Below are 21,853 nucleotides of genomic sequence, written 5' to 3' on the forward strand. Positions count from 1 at the left end.
CGTTACTAGAGGAGGAGGATGTGTGCAGCTTCTCTCAAGCAGGCTACACAAGTAAATGAGCAGAAGAGGGCACCAGATAGCAAGGCGTAACTTTTAATGTACCGACTGACATCTTTGTAAAAGGGAACAGAACAGTCTGAAGTCTTGGCTGAGGTCATATTTTGTGTGGGGTGGGCAACTGAGCATCCACAGCTTTGGAAGTTACTGCATTCAACATTCATTGCAACAGCCAGGATATATAAGCATTGATCAAAAATGTGATTTCTGTCATTCATTCAGCCTTCAGTTAAAAGCATGGTCTTTATCACTCCATTACAACTAGATGTATGAGAACAAACTCAGTAGGAACTGTACAGCTTCCCTTATTTTTGGTCGCATCATACTTCAGTTACAGCCATGTGATACCAGTCTCTACCCTGAATTGGTTCCTTGTTAAACTAGAAAAATCACTTGCAAAGACTTAAATCAATACATTTCAGATTGGCTCAGTGCTCCCGGAATATTGAATCAGGCTGTATGTAGCTAGATTACATTGGCACTGTTTATTTTTATGCCCATGCTCAGCAGACCCATTCAGGACACAGGACATGGGAGCGCTGTCAGACAGGATCTACCAATTCTTTTTGCAATGACAAACCTAGAATTGACAAGAACTTGCTGAATAGCAACTACTGGTACCTGTCTTGTACTCAAGCACAACATGCTTCCAAAAACATCTTTGTGCTTGGTCAAGTTTCACAGTCCTTCAGCTATTTTTTGCAAATTTCATTTGATGCGAACTGTTCACTGAGGAATCTTTTATATTTAAACATCTCTCTTATTTCATTGCCGTGAAGACCTATAGCAAGAAGACCTTTGTGTACTCCATCAGAAAAGGGGTGGCCAGCAGGGACATGGAGATGGTTGTCCCTCTGCCCTCATGAGGTGCCATCTGGAGTACTGCAACCAGGTCTGGAGCCCCTAGTACAAGAGAGATGTGGAGCTGCTGGAGAGGGTCCAGAGGAGGGCCACTAAGGTGATCAGAGAGCTGGAGCAGCTCCCCTACAAAGACAGGCTGAGGGAGCTGGGTTTGTTCAGCCTGGAGAAAAGAAGGCTGTGGGGTGACCTCATTGCAGCCTTTCAGTACCTGAAGGGAGCCTACAAACAGGAGGAGAGGAGTCAGCTAAAGGGTAGATAATTGCAAGATAAGGGGAAATGGTTTGAAGTTGAGGGAGGGAAGATTGAGGTTGGATGTCAGGGGGAAGCTCTTTACAGAGAGAGTGGTGAGGTGCTGGCAGAGCTGCCCAGAGAGGCTGTGGATGCCCCGTCCATCTCTGGAGGTGTTCAAGGCCAGGTTGGATGGGGCCCTGGGCAGCCTGGGCTGGAATTAAATGTGGAGGTTGGTGGCCCTGCATGTGGCAGGGGGGTTGGAGATTCATCGTCCTTGAAGACCCTTCCAACCTGGGCTATTCTGTGTTTCTGTACCACTAGTAAAAGCCCTCAGAATTAGTTTGAGTCCTTAGTTTATCCCTGTCAGTTGCAGTTACAGTCTTGCCAAGCTAATACAGTGCTTTACCTTACCATCCTTTGCAGATGCACCTAAACACAGCCAACACAGCTGTCATTTGTGCAGTTCTCGAATAATTGCCCATGATGGTGACTGGAATTACAGATCTCTAGCAGGTCCTTCGGTTTCTGTTTCCTTGTTTTCAAAGGATTTTCATTCTGCACCACACAAATCTTTGGAACAGCTCAAGATATCACCAGGGACCCATGAAATCTTTTCTTTTCTTGTCGTTTCTTGTTTTTGTCCATGGACTAACAATGCATGCAGTCCCCTCAGCTGGAGCCAGCAGCAAAGTGGCTAGCAGCGATAAAGAGAAGGAAGGAGGAACAAGTGAGAGTTTGACCTCACAACTTTTGTTTGGATTGCTGGTCCTTTTTAGTATTTCCTCTTGTTATTCTTTCACGTATTTTGGGAAGAGAAGGGAACTGTAGCCAAACCATTATGCATGCTCATTCCATAATCTAAACATCTTTATCGTCTCTCTCTCTCTTTTTTTTTTTTTCTTTTGGCAATTGTTTAAATAACCATAGTAATATACCAGGGCAATAGAGGCTTGAGTCTAAAATTTTACAGGGTTTTATTCTGGGCAGTGCACCAAACAACAGGTAATTGTTGGCAGGACCACAAGTTTAGATTTGCATACTGCTTTGAATCTACAGCAGTGCACAAAATGGGAATTGAATAGAGGCCTTCTGGCAGCAGCTTGGACCCTTACAGTTATACTGCGTAGACAAGTCGTTGAAAAACGTTTAAAATGGGGTGGCCAGGGCAGAACAGGGGTGCTCTTAATTTTAACTTCCTGCCTACTTCCCTGATTCCTCAGTACTTGACAGAGTGCTTTGACTGCTGAGTTCTGTCCAGTACTTAGTAGGCTATGCAAAAGAGTAAGAAGAGGGTTTATGGCTGCACTTTATTATTATTATTTGGACAAAAGCTAGCCTTGAGGTAGTTCAATTACTAAGTACTCAACATGACATCATCAGAAATAAAACAAAGCCACTGCTGTTTCTTTTGTTTATTTAGACTTGCAAGTTAGACTTGCTAGTTATTTGCCTATCTGACCACATCAAGAGAAAACACGTGAAGTGTAAGACAAAAAAAGTCGCTTTTAGAAGAAATACTATCTGGGTATAAATAGAACAAAATTTCATGGTGAGAACAATTAAATATTGGAATAGTTGGCCCAGGGAAGTGGTAGAATTTTCTCACTGGAAATATTCAATATTTGGCTTGACAGAGACTTGGACAACTGAACACAACAGCCCAGTTTCCAGCAGAACATTGGACCAGATGGTCTCCAGAAGTCCCTTCTAACCTAGACTTTTCTGTGATCTGTGATAATATTCCTAATCATCGTGTTTCAAAGTAAGTTGAATAACAGAAGAATGTTTTTTTTCTTTCATGTCAGGAAAGAGAGGATTTCAGTGCCTATGGAAATACTAACTTTATTATGAAACAGAAAAGGAAGGAAAAGCAATAGCTGCATTGCACTCACAAACATTATTGCAACAGACTGTGATCAGAACCAATCTGGTAAATCTGCACTACCTGAATAGCCAGGAGAACAGAGATTTCTGCTAAAATTTATCCCAAAAAGTCACGATTTTTTTTCTTTTTTCTGCAGAAGGCTGTTTTAGAACAATGAATGTGCCAGCATGCTCAGTGCAGTACAGCAAAAATACCAAAGTTACAGTGATGGATGTGTGTATATAAAAGCAAGCAATATTTTTGAGTATTATTCCTTTCTATAAAAGCGAGATAAATGCTGACATTTAAATTGCTTTGAAAAAGACAGTCTTACTAGTGATTTGATAGAGCTTATCAATTGTAAGTAGATTGCTGTCAGATAGATGTGCACAAAAGAACTGAACTAAAAGGAGATATTAGATACTTTCTAAATTGTACAGATCAAGTCTGTGTGTTGCACTGCTACTGCAGCAAACCATAGTGCTTAGACAAATCAGCATTAATCATTATAAGAGACATAACAGACACTGCACTTGGCATGTGTATATGAGTTGCTCAGCAGTAATGCAGAAGTATATTTAAAAAAATGTTTTAGTGTTTAACTTAGAAGAACATAAAACAAAACAAAGCTAATGCAACAGACGGACATATGTTTTGTAAGATACAGCAACTGCTGTACTGATAGCTAGAGCAAACACAAGCCAGATAAGCTAAGTAACAGATTACTTGTTGCCCACATTAACGACTAGAAGAGCAGGAGACTTAGTGTAAGAAAATCAGTGCGAAGGAAAGTAATACACTCTTCCATTACATTTTTTTTCTCCTAGGAGACAATGAAGAACTCCATGTCCAAGAATTACTACCTGAATAAGTCTTGGTTATAATAAATGGCAAAGATTCTTGGTTCTCACTTCAGCAATTTATATACCAGTTAGTGTTACTGCAGCAGATCTAACAAATAAATTGTGCCATTCACAAACAAATCATGTCACAGTGAGTGCTGGAGCTTCTCTTGCGTGGGCAAATTCTGGCATGCCTGCAGATGAGATGGAGAAGAGCACGAAGCTAACAGGATTACAAGGATCAGCAGGTACCTCACCCACTGACATGATTACTACGTTGTGCCCCTTGTTGAGAAAGCTTATCGCTGTGTAGCTTCCCCAGGTCAGAAGCTAGGTATGAATGGGTGGACTTATGAGAATGTAAGCTTCATGAACAGAATTTGTAAACATGTTAGGACCCATTTACTATAGTTAGAAACCCAGGAGTGCTAAGGTTTTCGTAAATTATCTAGAAAGAAAATTAAACAGAGAAGACAATCACTTCTGAGAGACAGGAAAAAAAAAAAAGAAAAGCCAAACATTTCAGCTCTCCTTTGTGTATTGGTAATGCTTTTGAACTCTTGTAATGCATTCAGTGTGCAAGATGGTTTAGCAAATCCCATTTCAATCACTGCATATGCCTTCTTGGATAGGTTCCCAATAGGAGCTTCTCCATGGAAAAAGGAGACTTGGAACAGGAAGACTGCATTTAAACCCTGTGTTTAGACTTAATGAATATACTGTGGAAAAAAAAAAAAAGGAGCAACCACAACCATCTGTGCCCAGAAGACACAAACCCAGATGTCATGGGGAATATAGTCCTCTGCTTTGTTAATCATGTCTGCGTGATCATTCCACTTCTGCAGCATTTGCCTACTGTATTTCTGGAAGACAGTTAATAATACATGAACATCTCCTTGCTTGGGAAGAAAGTTTTGGTCACATCTTTGTTGTTCAGCCTATCTCCATTAATACAACTGCCCCCTATTTGATGCTCCTTCTGTCACCTGTGCTAAAAGCCTCCTGCAAATCTCACCCTATGTATGAATTTTCACCACTTATGTAGTTGTTGGTTTTGTCTTCCCAAGCAGCTGTGGGTGCTGTTTTGAGGAAATAGAGTCCATTGAATATACAAGGGATAGATTTTTACTGTGAATTTCTGCTGACTCAACAGATTGAGCTTTGTCTCTTAATCTGCTCTTCTGTAGCTGTAGAAAGTGCAGTCAGCTGTGGTTTTATATACTGTTTCTATACAGTATCTCTGTTTCAAACTAAGGGAGAAAATCCATGCATCAAGTGAGGAAGCTTGCATCAACAATGAATTTGCAAAGGCCCTGTATGTTAACTGCATTCAACATTAGACTGTCGTTAACTAATTAAATTACAGCCTCTATTGCAAGCTGAGCAGGAAGGATCACCTCCAGCATTGTTTCATAACCTAGTGACTAAGAAGGAAATAGTGTTTGAATTTCCCAAACATGATTTGTGTATTTAGTAAACAAGAGCATTTCAACACATATAATGTATTCTAATTTGTGCATAAATAAAAAAGACATAGTTCCTTAGCCACTAGGACAGGCAAATGGAGTAGACAACAGCCAGAGGCAATTCTCATCTCTAGGATTCTTTAATTTAAGATTAAAAAAAAATCAAGAACACCAGGTTAGGGATTCTGAATTTCATATCCCTATTCAGAGACTTCATTCCTTTCCCAGATATGCTTATTTCAGTGTTGCGTCCTAAGAAACTGAGTTTCCTCCATACTGATTCCCATTTGTATTTGGTTTGCTGAACCTCTTTACTTTTCCTGTTCTTCTAGATACAGCATTGCCTCTCCAGCCTTCCAAAGGCATTCTCCAGCTTCAGAGAGTCACAAGGCTGGTATCAAAAGAACAAGAGTAAAACAGTGTTCTCATTAAGTTCCCAAATGGCAGGGGTTATGTCCAGCAAGTCCAGCAGTAAGAACTGAGAGGGAAGGAAGAGATGAACAGGGGAAGCTGTTCACCACAGGGCTGGGGATAAATTATTTCAAAATTAAGGTAAGGTGCAGTCTCTTTTTCTGGTGAGGTTACTGGTTTCATAGGACTTTTCTGTGCAAGTCTTCGTGGTGTCCAGTACATCCTTCTCTATGACCAGAATGTCCAGAGCAGTACTCCAGAGAATCTGTTTATTTATAATAGGCCAATTTTAGAAAATGTTTTAAAAAGCAATCATGATATTCAAGTTAATAATATGCCATGCAAACGAAGAACTTGGGTATCTGATTATAGAAAGTATAACAGAATATATTCACAAATCTTTGTACTCCAAGTGAACTGGGAACCACAGACACAGTGAAGGGCCTTTGCAGATGGGAAAGAAACGAATATAGCTTCTCTCAGAGGTATACAGTCAGCCAGGTGCCTCCTTCCTAATTCTGGAGTAGTGATTTTATTTAAGCAGCATTCTTAAGTTTTGCTTTACTTAATGTCTTTAAGACTTAAGTGCTCAAGTGTTCCTACTCAAGAATTTCAAGTATCAAAACCCAGACAAGTTATAGCCATCATTTACAGTGTACCTTGTTTCACTCTTTAATGACTAAGAAAAAAAAAAAAAAAGTTTTTTACTCCAAGCTTTCTACTGTTCCATTCTAAGCATGTATTTTTGAGGAACAAGATATATGCTGTTTGGATACTACGACTGGAAATCCTAGCTCTGTCACAACGTGCACCTGAGCCTCACCGTGAGCTAGGTGTACGTATTTATTAAATGTTAGCAGAGAATTAGCAGAAAACTCTGACCCATCACCGTTAGCACATTATAAGAAAGTTTAATTGTTGAAAAGTTTTAAAAATCTCTTGGATTATGGATCAGGTTCAATTGTGTGGACTAAAATGACGTTTATCATAGAATCGTTAAGGTTGAAAAAGAGTTCTAAGATCATGAAGTCCAGCTGTCAACTCATCACCACCCACTAACCCACTAAACCATATCTCCCAGTGTCACATCTACATTGTTCTTCAACACCTCCAGAGATGGTGACTCCACCACCTCCTGGGCAGCCTGTTCCAATGCCTCACCACTCCTCTGGAGAAGAAATTATTCCTAATATCCCCACCTGAACCTCCCCCAATGCATTTCCACTATCTTATTACTGTTAAGAGAGAGCAATAAAGTCTCCTTTAGCTTCCTCCTCTCCAGACTAAACAATCCTAGTTCTCTCAGCCACTCCTCCTAAGGCTTGTGCTCCAGACCCCTCACAGCTTTGTTGCCCTTCCTTGAGCACAGTCCAGTGCCTCAGTGTCTTTTTTGTAGTAAGGGCCCCAAAACTGATCACATTTTGTCCTGCACCATCTTGTACACTATGTTCTCTCACAGTACTATTGAAAGATAGAGGTTCTTTTACAAACGGTAAAATCTCACTACGAAGATATCTTCTGCTGTTGAAGTATACGTTTGCCTTGCTTTTCCTCCTTGATGAGTATTTCAGACTGTCATCTGTATCTTCTGAAGTAACAAAACTTGGTGGTTTTCTCTGTTTTCTTTCTATGAACAGTTACCACACACACCGTTTTTTTCTCTTCCCTACAAAATAGTAGCACTTCATATGCTATCTTCCTGTCAAGCCCTTCCTTAAGAATCAATCAGAATCTACTCTTCACCTGTCTGTGGGTTTTCAGTACCTCGTGCCAGTCTCTCTTACTTTTTTTGAAGGCTATTTTATCAAAATACTTTTTTTTTCTTTTTCTACCCGAACAATTGTGATTCTGTTAGAGTATCTTCCCCAGCTACATCTTTGACCTCCTTCTAGCCTTCTGCAAAGAGCCCGTAAGAGTAACATTTTTCTGTGTTACTGAGATGTGAGGGAGTCTGAATATATTCCACCAAACAGCCTGCCCTGAGAAAAGTGCTGCTTTTATCTTTTGATATGTCTTCCTGGTACTCTCTGTAACCTAGTTTTGACATTTGTACAATAATGATTAACAGTTTCCTCTGGCAGTACATAATTATTATGTATCCTCGATGGTTTTATTGTTATTGCAGACGTCTTTGTCAAGAGTACCTTGTTTTTCTGTTTACAGAAGTCAGATGACTTAAATGGCTGCTTTCTTTTGTAGAAATCATATACAGTAGTTTTAGGTAATTACTCTTCTCTCCCAGTGGATATCACACGCATCTCACTTAAATGATTCCACTGATTGATAAGGTTATGCTTATCTGCAGAAGCATTTAAACGTATCAAAACTGTGCTTATGAAGCAACCAAGAAGGTTGTGGAAGAGAACACATAGGATGAACCCTGCAGTTCCCTCTTAAGCAAAGGCTGCAGTCAGGTGCTGTTTTGCACTCTATTGAAACAAGTGGCTTCTTGCACACCTTACAATTAGACGAGTGTTGGTACACAGAGGAAGTGGCCCACAGCTTGGCACAGATTTTATCAATCTGTCTGATAAGTTCTCTGCAGCTGAACAGCTTTGTGGTCATGGTAAGGGCTGTGTGTTTGGCTAACAACCACTGCAAGTTTATTACTTGCATGCTATGGCTACTTGTGTTGAGAAAGGGTCTTGTTGTCAAGTTTATGTCTTTTTATGTCTTAGTCAAGTCAGGGTTGGATTACAGTGAGATGATAAAGAAGTGAGTGTGAAGGCAGTCTCCTTCTGCCTCCTCTCCCAAAATAAACCAGGAGGCTGATAGAAAATACAGCAGCATAGTGTCTGCGTAGAGCACATATTTGGCTATGAGAGATCCCAGTACATTCACTGGCTGCCTCATGGATCCAGACCATGCGTGCACCTTGGCTCCAGTGATGCAGAAACCACCTCTGTCCTTCGTCATGCTGCCATCAGTGAAGTCACACCACCACCAGATATGGATCTTCTCCTCTTTGTTGGGAGGAGGTGCAGGCAGGACGTTCTTCACCTGGTTCAGGCACTCACATTCTCTGGAATATGGAAGAGCTCCATCACGTTGCCCTTTAGGCCATAATACAAAACAGCTATTTAGAGAAGTAGTGATTCAGGAGAGAAGTGAAGCTTTTTTTCACCCCTAAGATCAGAATTTCACAGAGAAAACCAAACTTGTTTTGTCTTTGCTAGGGTGTTTTTGTTTTGAAGTGTCACTTTATCACTGACAGCTGCAGTGTGGTTATGCTACATCAGATTAAAATCTAATAGGGCCAATTTCTTATCTTGGAGAAGGATAGGCCTGTTATTAAACAGTTCAGAAGGAAGATTGTTTACATCTGACCTTGCTTACATTTCTTACGGAATCTTTTTTAAGATGCTGAACATACAAACTTTGATATTAAAATACAGCATTTCCTTATCTTAAAAGGAAAATTATGTTCTTTAATTAGCTAGCACTTCTGAAGTGCTTGAGCATCTTGGGGATCAGATTCTACTGATGCTTAAAATGTTATAAATAAAAATCTGTTTTCATTTTGTTTTCACCCTCACTGTAATTAGACAGGAAGGTTCCCCCTTCTGTGCATGCACACTGGCACCTGTTCTGGAGCACTGAGCTTCTGGGATTGGGTGTATTTTCTGAGTGCTGAATGATGACACAAAAGAGCAAGCCAGTCAAGCTCATGGATTTCCCATAGCCGCTCTCTCCAGATGCACAGAGATGACTTGCATCCTTCACAAGGCTGTATGTGAGGAAAGGCTTCTCAGATAAGCAGCGCTCACTGGAGGCCAAATTCCACTCTGCATAAATGCTTCAAAATGCAGGACAGCACACAGTGCATTTCCTCTCTGCAGGCTACTCACACTGTTCAGAGACATGCCACGAGCAGCCACAGCAGCTGCCTTCCTGCTGGCAAGTGTGGTCCTCCAAGCAGGAGGTGAAAGGCTCACGCCCTTATACCGCTGAAGTGCACTTATTTAGTACTGGGTAAATTCTCAGTCAACATGCTTACAGAAACAGGAAGCACTGTTTTAGATTGACACTAAACTTGGTATTACCCAAAGGCTTCTGTTTTGTCTTCAGTATTTCCAATCTGCCTGAGTTTAGCATAGGTTTAAAAGCTTTGAGCTTCAGCCTGAAAGTTTTTAATCTCTGAGGGTACTTCCTGCATGATCATCTCAAGCAAAACTTAGAATGGTTTTGTAGCAGGTGAGAGGTGTGTGCAAGCAGAATCAGGAGTATTTAGGTCTAAGACACAGAGCTTTCAGTTGCTGTGAATCTTCAGCACAACTCGTGTATTGGAACTCACCGGCTGCATGCTGAACTTACTGGGCACAGTATCATAGAATTATAGAATCCAAGGGGTTGGAAGGGACCTTGAGACCATTGAGGCCAACCCTCTGCTACAGCAGTTCCCTGCAACAGGTCACACAGGTAGGCGTCCTGCCGGATCCTCAGTGTCTCCGTAGGAGACTCCACCACCTCTCTAGGCAGCCTGTTCCAGTGCTCTGTCACCCTGACCATAAAGAAGTTCTTCCACACGTTTGTATGGAACTTGCTATGTTCAAGTTTTAAGCTATCGCTCCTGTCCTATCTCTACACCCGTGGCATGCTGCCTCTTTCAAATCAACTGAGCCAGCACCGTGAAAACTGCAAAACAGAAGAAAATACCTTAGCGAGTCACATACAGCCACAGTGAAACCTTACTGTGCAAAGAAACCCTTCTGCACCCGGGTCGTGTTGGATGGCCCAGCCCTTAACGGCAGCGCCGCCACCGCACTCCGCGGGCTCACAGCCCGGGCCCGGCCGTGAGGCGGCGCCGCTCTCCAGGTCGGCATCGGGACGGCGGGGCCGGGCCTCCAACCGGCGGCGGGGCGGCGCCTGCAGGCGCGGGGCGGGAGGCGGCGCGGCTCCCCGGCAGCGCTACCCGCTACCCGGCGGCTCCAGCCGCTCCGCGCTCCGCCGCCAGCATGGGCGGCTCAGCCTCCGGGCCGTTGGACGACAGCAAGTGCGCCTATATCCGAGGTAGGGCGGCGGGTCGGCTCGGAGGGAGCCGGCTGCGGTGCTTTGCGGTGGGAGAAGCGCTGGGCTGCGGCTTGGGCGGGCGGTTCGGACGGTCCGAGGAGTGAAAACGCCGAAGTTGTTTTAAGTGTCTGCTTGTCACGCTATTAAAGTCTGCATTCTCCAGGGTGCGTCTTGGGGTGTATTTTTGTTAATTTGAGGGCCGGTAATTGCAAGAATGCGTTGTGCTCTCACCTGCCTGCCCGCAGCACGGCAGCGGGTCAGGGATTTATTTGCAAAGGGGCCCTGCGGGTCTCCAGGAGTCACAGCGCAAAGACTTCCAAACGTCAGATGGATGGCTCTGACCCAAAAGCAGTTGGCAGAGGTACGTGGATTTGTCTACGAGGTCCCTTCAGCGCTGCCCCGCTGCGGGTGGCCCCGGGTCCCCTCGGAGCCACAGGGGAGCGATCTGTGAATTCCTTTATCGTTGACACATTCCCACATCACCGCCAACATCGCGCTTCCACAGCCGAGTCTTTCAGGTGCGTGTGTGAGTAAAGCCAGCCAAGAGTGCCCGAGAAGCCTGATGCTGAATTACTGCAGTAAAGAGATTCGGGAGCGTTTTAGTTGATTCACAGCAGTGCAGGAGGACATGCGATTCAGATGTGTAGGGCTGGGCTGGGGGCACTGTCGGAGGGAGGTGCCCACCCATGCCTAGAGCCTGTGTACAGGCAGATCATTGTCAAAAACCTAATGAAATCATTGTCTCAAGTTTGCTGTCTAACTGGAAGTGAGAGTGCCCCGCTCTCGACTCTTGCTTTGCAAGAGAATTAACGAGGCACTTTGTGCAGAGTCAGCCCTTAAGTTATTACCTCCAGAAGGAAAAGCAATCAGGAGGAGCATCCTATACCGAATCGCATCCTACGCCACACGGGGCAGCAGCTCTCAGGCCGGAGCGTGCAGGATGCGGTACTTGGTGCTGCCCGGTGTGTGGGTCGGGCCCCCGGCCCGCGTAGGGAAGCACACTCAGCTGCTGATTGCGTAGATGGAACAAGAAGCAGACTTTGAGCTTTTCTTCCATGTGCAGCAGGACTGCTGCCTGCTTGCTCTCGGTAACTGGATTACTTGCTGTCATAACGGTAATTTCAAACATTGTAAAGCCCTCTAGGTTACTTAGAAAACTCTCAGTAACGAATGGAAACAAGGGGCTGAAGGCTGAAGAAGTCAGCTGATACGGTCTCTTCATCAACATGCGTACAGATTTAGAGGATTCGTAATTTCCAGAAGTCTCTTTGCCCACTTTGGCAAAATTTCATAGTATTTTCTCTAGTTTTTGGACTGAACCCTTAAAAAAAAAAAAAAAAAAAAAAAAGACTTGTGGAGGAGATAATCCTTTGTAGGATTTTGGTTGGACCACATGGGAATTACTCAGGATGGAAAGATGCAAATGAAAGTGAGTTTAAAGAATTGACAATAATAGTTAAGAGACTGGCAGTTAGTCATGCGAAAAGGGTTTGTTAGAACAATCTGTGCTCCCAGCTTGATGAGGCATGGGCTAAACCTGTGACGGGAGGTGTTTGTTGCATGATTTGTCCAATGGTATTCAATGGGTGTTGCACCCAACAGGGAGCAGTATGGGCAGGTAGCGGGGCGTTATGGACTCAGGGTGCAATTATGAAACTGGAGAAAAAGGTGAAAGTGCCATAAAGGAAAAGCTTAGTAGTATGCCCTGTGCTGGAGATTCCAAATGGAGCTGACAGAAAGTCTGCTTAGGGGTCTCTGCTTTCAGGCAGGATCAATCGAGGCAGCCAGTCTGACATTGGGAGGGAAAATGATGAAGAATAATGGCCTTAAGTTGGGCCAGAGGAGGCTCAGATTCAATGTGAGGAAGAATTTCTTCTCAGAAAGAGTGGCGAAGCGTTGGAGGAGGCTGCCAAGGTGGTGGAGTCACTGTCCATGGAGATGTTGGAGAACGGTGGAGAACTGAGGGATGTGGTTTAGCAGGCATGGTGGTGATGGGCTGATGATTGAACTTGATGATCTGAGTGGTCTTCTGCAACCTTTACGATTCTGAAAGAGGAATGGCCCCACGGGACACAACAGTTTCTGTTTCTGCAGTTCCAGCAGCACGGTGGTACACCAAGCTCTGTGCTTGTCGCCTGTGATCTGTTGGGAACAAATGTTTTTAAATTTGGAGAAGTAGAGAGATTTCAAAAACTCACTGCCAGCAGTTTCAACAGGTACATTTTAAAAGGGTGTAATGTGCAAAAAACCTGAAGTTCTCCAGAGGTTGTTTTTATGAAAGCAGCTCGCTATACTTGACCATATCCAATCTTGCCATAAAAGTCAAACTGTTCAGAGGACAAGGCTTTGTAGTCAACTGCTTTTGATCTGTTTGTTTGTCTAAAAGCTGTTTTTCCTCCTTCCTCTTCTCCTTTTCCATCATTTCTTTTCTTGCTCAGGCAGATGGGCAGCTCTGGCCACGGGGCAATGGCTCCCATGGGTTCCTTGTTGCTCAGGGCTTTTTTCCTCGCAGACCTTCCCACCTCATCCTTCCTTTCATCTGACAATGAGAGCTGTTACTTAGCGTCTGCAGGACATTTCTTAATGGCCATTTGCTTTGCCTATGAGTTTCAGTGTGGTACTAATTAAGATGAGATTTTCTTTTGTACAAGGATAAAACACTTTTGATGTGTTCCTGCAGGATGCAGCGTAGCTCTAAAAGATAGATGGACTCCTCTTGTTCTGTCAACTCATAGAGACTGAAGAGCAGCCTCACGTATCCTCCAGTGAAAACAGAAGATAACAAGATCTGCTGCAGGCTTGATAGGAAACCACATGCACAGTTACCAGCAGCAGTAAGGAGAGAGAGAACTGCAGTGCCAGATGCAGCTCTGGAAGCAAATCCTTGCCCACAGCCAGCCAGAGTGCACAGAGCCGTGGGCAGGGGTGCTGGAAGGTGGGAGAGTAACTTGGAATTAATTGTGGAAAGGTTGGCCTCTTTTTGGACAGGCGCTCAGGCTGTATATTTGATTTTCTGCTTTAAGCTGTTGTGTAGGACATTCTGGTTTTAATTTGGTGGACGGCTGCGAGTCTAACGGAGTTTTGTTAAAGTCTGGCTGTACTTACTGCCTTTTCTCTCAGCCTGTTACAAGTTACGTCTCTGTGTTTTGGAAATCCTCTCTCTTGTTTCCACAGGTTAGCATAGCTGCATGGAGTGGGCATCATTGCTGCTTACATAGAATGAAAGAAAGGAAGGGAAACGGGTGGGAAATTCATACTGTACTGTGAATATTAGTTTCTGTTCTTCACTGTATGCATCTTGCTAAGTTTATAAGTTCTTGAAGGTCTTAAGAAATGAAGTTTTGAAGAAAAATCTGTTTGCTTTTATCTGCTTTCTGAGAATCTTTACTCCTCTGGGAGGGTGTTGCTGTTGGAGCCAGTGGCAGATTTTCATCCCCTAGTTTTATAAACTGGAGCTTGTGTTGGAAAGTAGAGCTTGCTTCTCTTTGCTTCCTGTGCTCTTTAATTCACGGGGGCAAGATGCTTGATCTTAGCTTTGACTGAATGCAAGGAAAGAGCATCGAGGGGCACTGACTGATGGGAAGGGCACTGACTGATGGGAAGTCACTTTGCCACCTAGCTTGAACAGCATTTAATGAGCTCGGTAACTTTCAGATTTCAGTGCTGAGAAACTAAGGCAGGAGATAACTTTTCTGTTCAGTTTCTACTGCTTGCATAGTCCCATTAATTAATTTTCAGTGCCAATGCCAGGTTTTTATAAGTTGGCACACAGAACAAAGAAGAGAATTTCCCTCATCAGAGAAGGAGCTAAAATGTTGTGCTTGACTTTGTCAGTAAAAAGATTGTGATCGCTGCCTTTTCACGTCTGTAAATGGTCTGAGGTTTTCACAAATGCAGAAATCTCAGTTACCCATTTCGTGGTACAGCTCCTGCCTCTGCCAAAGCAAATGGGAAGCTGGGTTCGGTTCCTTCCCCTTTAGCACAAACTCTCTTCCACCAAAGCAAACCGCTTTGCTTGTAGAATTAACCCAGTGCTACATTGTGCTTGGTACAGCTGGGCTTGATAATTGGGAAAGAAGAACTTGGTTTTGTGGTACTGTGGGTGAAAGTAAAGCTCAGGATGGAAAGGAAGACTTGTGCTTTTCTACTGCCTATGTAGAAGAAGCTGTGTACAGTGCTGGGTTAAGCACAGGATATCAACAAGAAGAGCTATGCAATGGGGGAGGTAAGAAATGTGCTCATATTGCCCCCCGAATTGTAATTGGGTGGGCCACACTGTGTGTGTGGAGTTTGTTGCTCTTTTGTACTTGATGCTTTCCAAAATCATGAATATTTCAGGATTTTGGAAGATTTTAATTAGTACAGCATGGCCACAAATTAGAAGGCACTCTTTGCCTTTGGTGGAAATTTTATAGATATTAAAAGGAGAACAAGAAGGCTCTCAGATAGTCCTTCAGATAATTAAAGCTGCTTTGTTGTTGATGCCTTTGGGCAGTAAAGCTTAAAAAACAGTGTCTGGGCCAGGAAGGATGATATTCATAGTATCACAATCACATATCCTCTGATATCTGTGGGCAGTGTGCTCATGGCTGCTTTTAAAGTACTACAGCACTTCTTTCTCCAGCTCTCGCCTTTGCATATAATAAACACACGTTCTTCTTCTCACTTTATGAACAATGTAAAATAGCTTCAGGGTTTTGAACAGGCATGCAAGCATTCTAGTTGCTTCTGCACTGAAGGGACAGTGATGAAACATGAGGCTGGCCCTTAGATGAAAGCAAGATTAAAGCTTGTTGAAATGGTGCAAATGTGTATGGAGGAAGGATTAGCATGTCTGGCTTTTCTAAAGCTTTACCATGTATTTTTTTTTATCAGTCTAAGAAACCTTGGTGATGATTCTATTTTGATGCTTATCTTGTTACTCATAACCTAAGATTCTGGCGAATTCATTTCTCCAGGTATTTAATTAACATTTTAATTTTTGAAATCTGGAGCATCTAATCTTTGTGCTTCTGTGGTATTAGTTGCTACTTGAGACTCCATCAGTTGCTCCCCAGTTCAAAACATAGTGATGAAGCTCTACACAGTTGGCCACTGTTAGTATTCATTTATTGGGTCTTCTATTTAAAACCAGATAAACCACCACCTCAGGTGCTTTCCTGCTGGGTGCAGCAAGGGCCCATTGTGCATGGGGGCATGGTGCTGTCCCAGCCTGACTGGGATGGCTGGCAGGTGTTTGTGGGTGTGTGGTGATGCTCGGGGATCTCTGAGGGTGCCATGCCAGCCCTTGGCTGGGCAGCTCGGCTGTAACCCTCAGTGGAGCAGGACAGCCTCCTTTGCACAAGCAAAAGGCACAGAGAAATGAAGGCTTGGGACAAGGGAATGCCAGAATGAGGAGGAATCTGTGCCAGTTCCTGGTGCAGGGTCAGCCTTGCAGAGCTGATGTTTGCAGCACGAGGTGGGGATGCTAAGTGCTTTCGCAGCCTACCTTAGGAAGAGCTGGCAGCAACTTCTTTATATTATAAAAACATCTGGGATTTCTCACTGAGATTTATGTTCCCAATTGAAGGCATCGGCAGGTTTTGCTGAGCTCAAACGGCTGTTCCATGCATGCATAGTGTTGCTAAACACTCCTGTTTGCTGCTGGGGATGGCTCACTCACAGAAAACCATACTGGAGCTGCTTGCTGGTTTGAGCTCTGTGTGCATTGGATTCCAGCTGAAAAACTTGGCCTCCTGCACAGATTCTGGAAATGTGCTGCTGCCAAAGGGTGTTTCCCTATGCTTTGGAGGCACTTGGCACTGTTTCTCTGAGTTTTCAAAAATGCCACCTCCAGCCCAGCACTCAGCATACAGCTAATGAGTAATGCTCCTCTTGCACCTCTTTTGTTATCCTATGGGCTAATTCTTAAAGCTTTATGTGATACTTTGCATCATCTGCGCCAAATCACAGCTGCTGTCACTGACCCTGAAGGCGTTCAAGAAACATTTTGATGTTGTACAGGACAGCGTGGCTTAGTGGGAGGTATTGGTGGTAGGTGGATGGTTGGACTGGGTGATCTTGGGGGGCCTTTCCATCCTTGGTGATTCTACGATTTTTATGTATTTTCTTGAGGTCACAGTAGGGGGAAAACAAGCTTTTGTTGTTTCTGGGCAAAAATTTAATGGCAGGGTGTGCGCAAATGAGAAAAACAAAAGGCTTAGGAGCACTCTAGAAAGTAATATCACTGTCTGTAATTTATTCTGCCAGACACTTTCCACTGTTTTCAATTGCAAATGAGGCTTTGCCAGTCTTCAGTCGGAAGTTTCCATGCAGAGTGTCTGCTTCTGATTGCGTATTGGAGGGAACTTCAGCTAAAATGGATAAGCTTGTCCACGCTTACAGGGAAAGGCAGTGCCACCCAGTGAACACGGCTTTCTGCAGTTCACTGCGTTGGAGAAAAGGTCCACAGATCTGAGGTCCTTGCTGCTTGAGAGAGAGCAGGATGCAAAGCAGCTTCTTGGTATATATATATTTTTCCTACTGGCTTCATTCAGTAGAAAGCCCCAGATTTGGTGTTGGTTCTTTTTTTTTCCTTTTTTCCTTTCTAAGGTTTCCTGCAGCCCAGCTGCTAATTGCACTGCAGCATCCATCAGTTATGTGTGGTGATACAATAGTGAAAACAAAACTGGGAATTCTTGGAAAAGCCTATCTTCAGAAGTAGCACAACTGCTGGATTGCATGTGGGGTGTTGTGTTTTATGCAGTCCAAAAATAAAGCAGTCTTTGGCATTTCATGGATCAGAGCTTCAAGATGTGGTCCTAATGTGCACCAGAATTAGTGGTGGGTGCCCTCCTGGTACAGGTTCCTCCTGCACAGGGCACAGGAGCCTTGCTAGGCTGGAGCCACTGGTTGTTCCAGCTTGGTTTGGGATTTTTTTTGGTTAACCCTTCTTGCTAAACTGTCAGGAATCCTACAAAGAACCTTGTGTGTGCTGCACAGGAGGATTTAATCCAGGGGAATTCAACACATGAATCCAAGTGTGCTTTCTGTGAAGGATACACATATGTCTGTCTGAATATCACATACAATAAATGTTCTGTTTACCTCAGAAATAAAAAATGTTCTGTCCAAGCAAGCTGGCAGTTTGGAAGAGCGTCGTTGTCCATTCACTCAGCTTGTGGCATAAATCAGACACTGCAATTTGGAAAGAGCTCTGGAGCATTCTGGTGAAAGGCCATAGGATAGGCATCGCTCCCAGTTTCCTGAGCTTCACTGGCACTTGACCTACATGTAGAAGGTATTTACATCCCGTGCCAAAGTCTCCATTCAGCCTTCACAGTATATTTAATAGAAGAAATTGATCTCTAGGAAATCCAACAACTTTTTCAGCCGTAGAATCAAATCAGTGCTAAATAGAAGATGATGCTAATAGCTGCTTCTGTCAGCCTCTTCATCAAAACCAGGCAATATGGAAGGATGTTTGTGTGGGATTTAATGCAGTTTGGCATCCAGAAATCAAGGCATCTTGAAAACCTGAATCCTAATTTAACTTCACTTCTAGGTGCATAATGCTTGTTAGGAATTAAGGTCATTAGGGTATCTCAAGTCAAAATCCCTGTCACTCCCAACCATTAAAATTGTTCACACATAATGAATTTTTTTTTGTTTTAAAGGCATTTATTTTAGGGAACAAGGTCCTTTTTGATATTAGATTAAAAGCTCAAAGTAATGTTTTAAATTGTAAGTGCCTCCAAATAGAGTAGGGAAGGAAATGCAAAGCCATTTCAGATGTCTGAGTTCTTGCTGTGCGTTCAGCCCAAATGCATAAACACTCCCAGCACTTCAGTCTGTTACATGGGCCACACTGCATTTTTTTGGCCAGTGATAGGATTTGGCTCTCATTTCTCTCATTCCTTCTGAGCTAAGTATTTTAATTATATGGTGTATGTTTTCCTTATGGAATGGCTGCAACGTGCACGCTTGGTTTTGTGGTAGCTGCTGTGCCGCTGGGTGGAATGACCACGGGCATTTCACTAGAGCAGTTCCTTTGTAAATTTGATTGTCCTCCTTACTGACTTTCTTTAGAAGATATGACAACAAGGAAGAATACATGTAGCTCTGGCTCCCTCCCATTGCCTCAATTCCTTCCTCCTGGCTTTGAGTTGGAGATGCTGAGAGCAGGCGCACCCAGCAGGCCTATAACGAGGTCCTGTTTGCTTTTACACTCGAGGTCTGAAGAAAAATGAGCTTCTTTAGAGGACTTCTGTCTGCAGAGGTTGGGCACTATGGGCTGGAATGGTCTGTGATAGTCCCTTGGCAGCTGGAGTAAAGCAGCCAAGTGAGAGCAGCACTGGGCCTGCCTGGAAGGAGGAGCTGGGTCCACAGTGAATGAAAGAGGAAGGCGCCCATCTGAATCAGACACCGACTTCCCCAGCACCTGCAAAAACTCAAAGCTGCTCAGCACATCTCCTACCAAACAGGGATGGCTCAGGCTGGCACCACGCCACAATGCAGGGCTGTTACCAACACAGAAATACACATCACAGTATGTTGGTAAGAGCGTAAAACACTGTGCGGTAATTCGGAGCAAGAGCTTGTGGTTTGGCAGTTATTAATCTTGCTGCATGGCTTTTCCTTAGCGTGCCTGAAATATGTAGCAGCAGGAAGTGTGGTCAACTGCAAAGCTGCTGCACTCTTTGGGTAAGGCTTGGCATCAGCAGGTGTCAGTTCTGTGAACATGAACTGACATGAGGCATGCTCCAGAGGGGCACTTCATATCAGGGTAAGACCCAGTCCCTCCAATAGCTGAGATGTCTGCAGTCCTGCTGTTGGAGGGTGCGTGCAATTTTCAGAGGGATGTAAGCGGTTGTAAATTGACTGCTGAATTTGAAGATGCTGTACCAAAGGCCAGGTCGAGTTTCTGCGATCATTAAATGCAGTAGTGTTATCTGAATCGCTGCCAGAGTCGTGAGTGTGCGCAGTCCTGGGAGGATGTGAAATCCCTCTGTCAGATGGGGCCCATCTCTCTATTCATTACTTAAACTTCTTTTGGATGATGCGAAAGGAGACATCTGTAAAAAGTAATAAGTCCTCTTTCCTTCCAGAATAAGACTATGAGTTTTCCAGCTGTTGGCTAAGACAGGTTTTCCTGTTGAAATAGCTTTTGTCTGATGTAAGTCTAAAACAATATGGCTATGGTAACTGAAAATATTTCTTTGTCAGTTCTGTCCTCTCTTAGTTTTAGTTGTAAATCCAAGTATTCCTGTTCATTGTTGCTTCTCATAGCAGCTTTTAAAACCTCACAGAGTCCTCCAGTAAAGTATATGCTACTGATAAAATGTTTATGTTCTTTTGGTTATAGTGTTTTCTTTACCATATTGCTTGCCTAATATTCTTTGATCTTCACAGTGGATTCTCATGGTCTCAGAACATGCTCTTGCTTTCCTTCAGAAGTCCTGTCATCTCAAATAATGCAAAACCAGCCCATAATGTTGATTCATGTGGTTCTTGGTTGCAACCGCAATAATATGGACTGTGCCATATATTTGTCAGCCGACGCCATTCCATATTCATAAAACATGCCTTGAGATCTCTTTTTAGATCTCTGGAGTTTGAAGATTAGCTTATTAGGCATGTCTCTAATGTGTAATTATTCTGGGCTGAATAAGACGTTTGCCAGAAGATATGCAATTTGTATTCAGTAGACAAGCAAATAAGAATGTATGTTTAAAAAATGAGCTTTCCAGAGCAGTTTTGCAAAAAAAAAAAACAACAGTTCTAATACACTTAAAATACTTTTATTTAAATAACTTTAGGAAAAAAGACACAACACAAAACCAAGTGCTGGCTAGTGAAGCAGTTCTACTTTTTATCTTAAATGTTTATTTACGTACTGTAATTCTGTACTTTATTTCAATTTTGTGATACAGCATTTTGCCAATTAGGGGAGCCCTAGGAAATGAAGAGTGTCTCAGAAAAGGCATGCTAGGCTATCTGCTCAGTCTTGGTTCCAGGGTTGGATTATCTCCTCCAGGTACATTCCTGTTGTTCTGCGCTAGTCATCTTTGAATGAGATAGGCTTTGATGCATGCATTTCCTACAGAAGATTCTTCTGAAATAGGATAAGCAGATATTCTTAACAGATCCATGCAAAAATTTGAAACGTTAGAACATCATAAGGGTTGTTAAGCACTGGAACAGGCTCCCCGGGGAGGTGGTTGAGTCACCATCCCTGAATGTGTTTAAAAAACCGTTCGGATGTGGCACTCAGGGACGTGACTGAGCAGAGGGCAGTTAGAGTCAGGGTGGTATGGTTAGGTTGTGGTTGGACTTGATGATCTTTGAGGTCTTTTCCAACCTGAGCAATTCTGTGATTCTGTGATCCTATCATTGGCCGTTTATTTGGCTTGGATCCAGAAGCAGTCAGCACACGGGAGATCATTGGCATCCAGCAGTTCCACAGACACAAGCAGCTGTGATACATTGATGGCACTCAAGTAATTTCCCAACAAATCGTTGGATCTTCATCACCACGTATGTTATCATTTTAGTGACAGAGGTACTTCTAAAAGTGAAAGAATCACAATAAGAGGACTTGAACTTGATACTGATTCAAAAGAGGTTGTAAGGAGCCTTGCATCTCCTACAATGTAGTTAGCAGTTGTTAGCTCAAGCTCACGTTTTGAGAGGGAGACATATCTGCATGTAAAACTGGAAACCTTTATGCTAGATCTGAGGCCTGAGTTTTGTTGTGCTAACCTCTGAATTTCTGAGATGTGCAAGAAAGTTGTAACTCACTGTAAAGCCAAACTTTTGGAGCCAAAAGATTCTACCTGAGACCATATGGTGCACATTTTTAACACTTTCTCTCCTGGTGGCCATGCTTGTGCACTGTAAATGTGAAAAACTTATGAATCATAGAGGTGTTTTTTTATGAAAAACTTTTCCAAAATTCCCGGCCTGTTACTCTCATTCAGTGTTCCTTTTTACTGTTCTGCTTTTTGGTTAACCAAGAGCTGGCTCATTTGTATAAAGCTGCTGGCTTTATGCAAAACTGATGGTGAAACTCTTGGTGAAACACTTGCTCAGCAGTGCTTGAAAGGGTGAATAGTGAAGAAGTGACGTCCCAG

At 43.3% G+C, this 21,853-nt stretch overlaps 1 protein-coding gene and 1 long non-coding RNA gene across 2 annotated transcripts in view; both read left to right on the forward strand.

Moving 5' to 3' along the window:
- The window catches only part of LOC146543682 (uncharacterized), a 16,295-nt gene extending 11,131 nt beyond the window's left edge, over nucleotides 1-5,164 (forward strand). The window contains exons 3-5 of the long non-coding RNA XR_014885235.1: nucleotides 2,784-2,911; nucleotides 3,841-4,103; nucleotides 4,488-5,164. This is a non-coding gene — a long non-coding RNA (uncharacterized LOC146543682). The remainder of the gene's footprint in view (nucleotides 1-2,783; nucleotides 2,912-3,840; nucleotides 4,104-4,487) is intronic.
- Nucleotides 5,165-10,578: 5,414 nt separating this feature from the next.
- Nucleotides 10,579-21,853, forward strand: part of NIBAN1 (niban apoptosis regulator 1) — a 58,514-nt gene continuing 47,239 nt past the window's right edge. The window contains 1 exon segment of the mRNA XM_010715548.3: nucleotides 10,579-10,742. Within this exon segment, the coding sequence (XP_010713850.2) occupies nucleotides 10,688-10,742 (55 nt within the window). The 5' untranslated portion in view covers nucleotides 10,579-10,687.

This window comes from Meleagris gallopavo, chromosome 10 (genome assembly GCF_905368555.1).
Source record: "Meleagris gallopavo chromosome 10, MGAL_WU_HG_1.1, whole genome shotgun sequence".
NCBI lineage: Eukaryota > Metazoa > Chordata > Aves > Galliformes > Phasianidae > Meleagris > Meleagris gallopavo.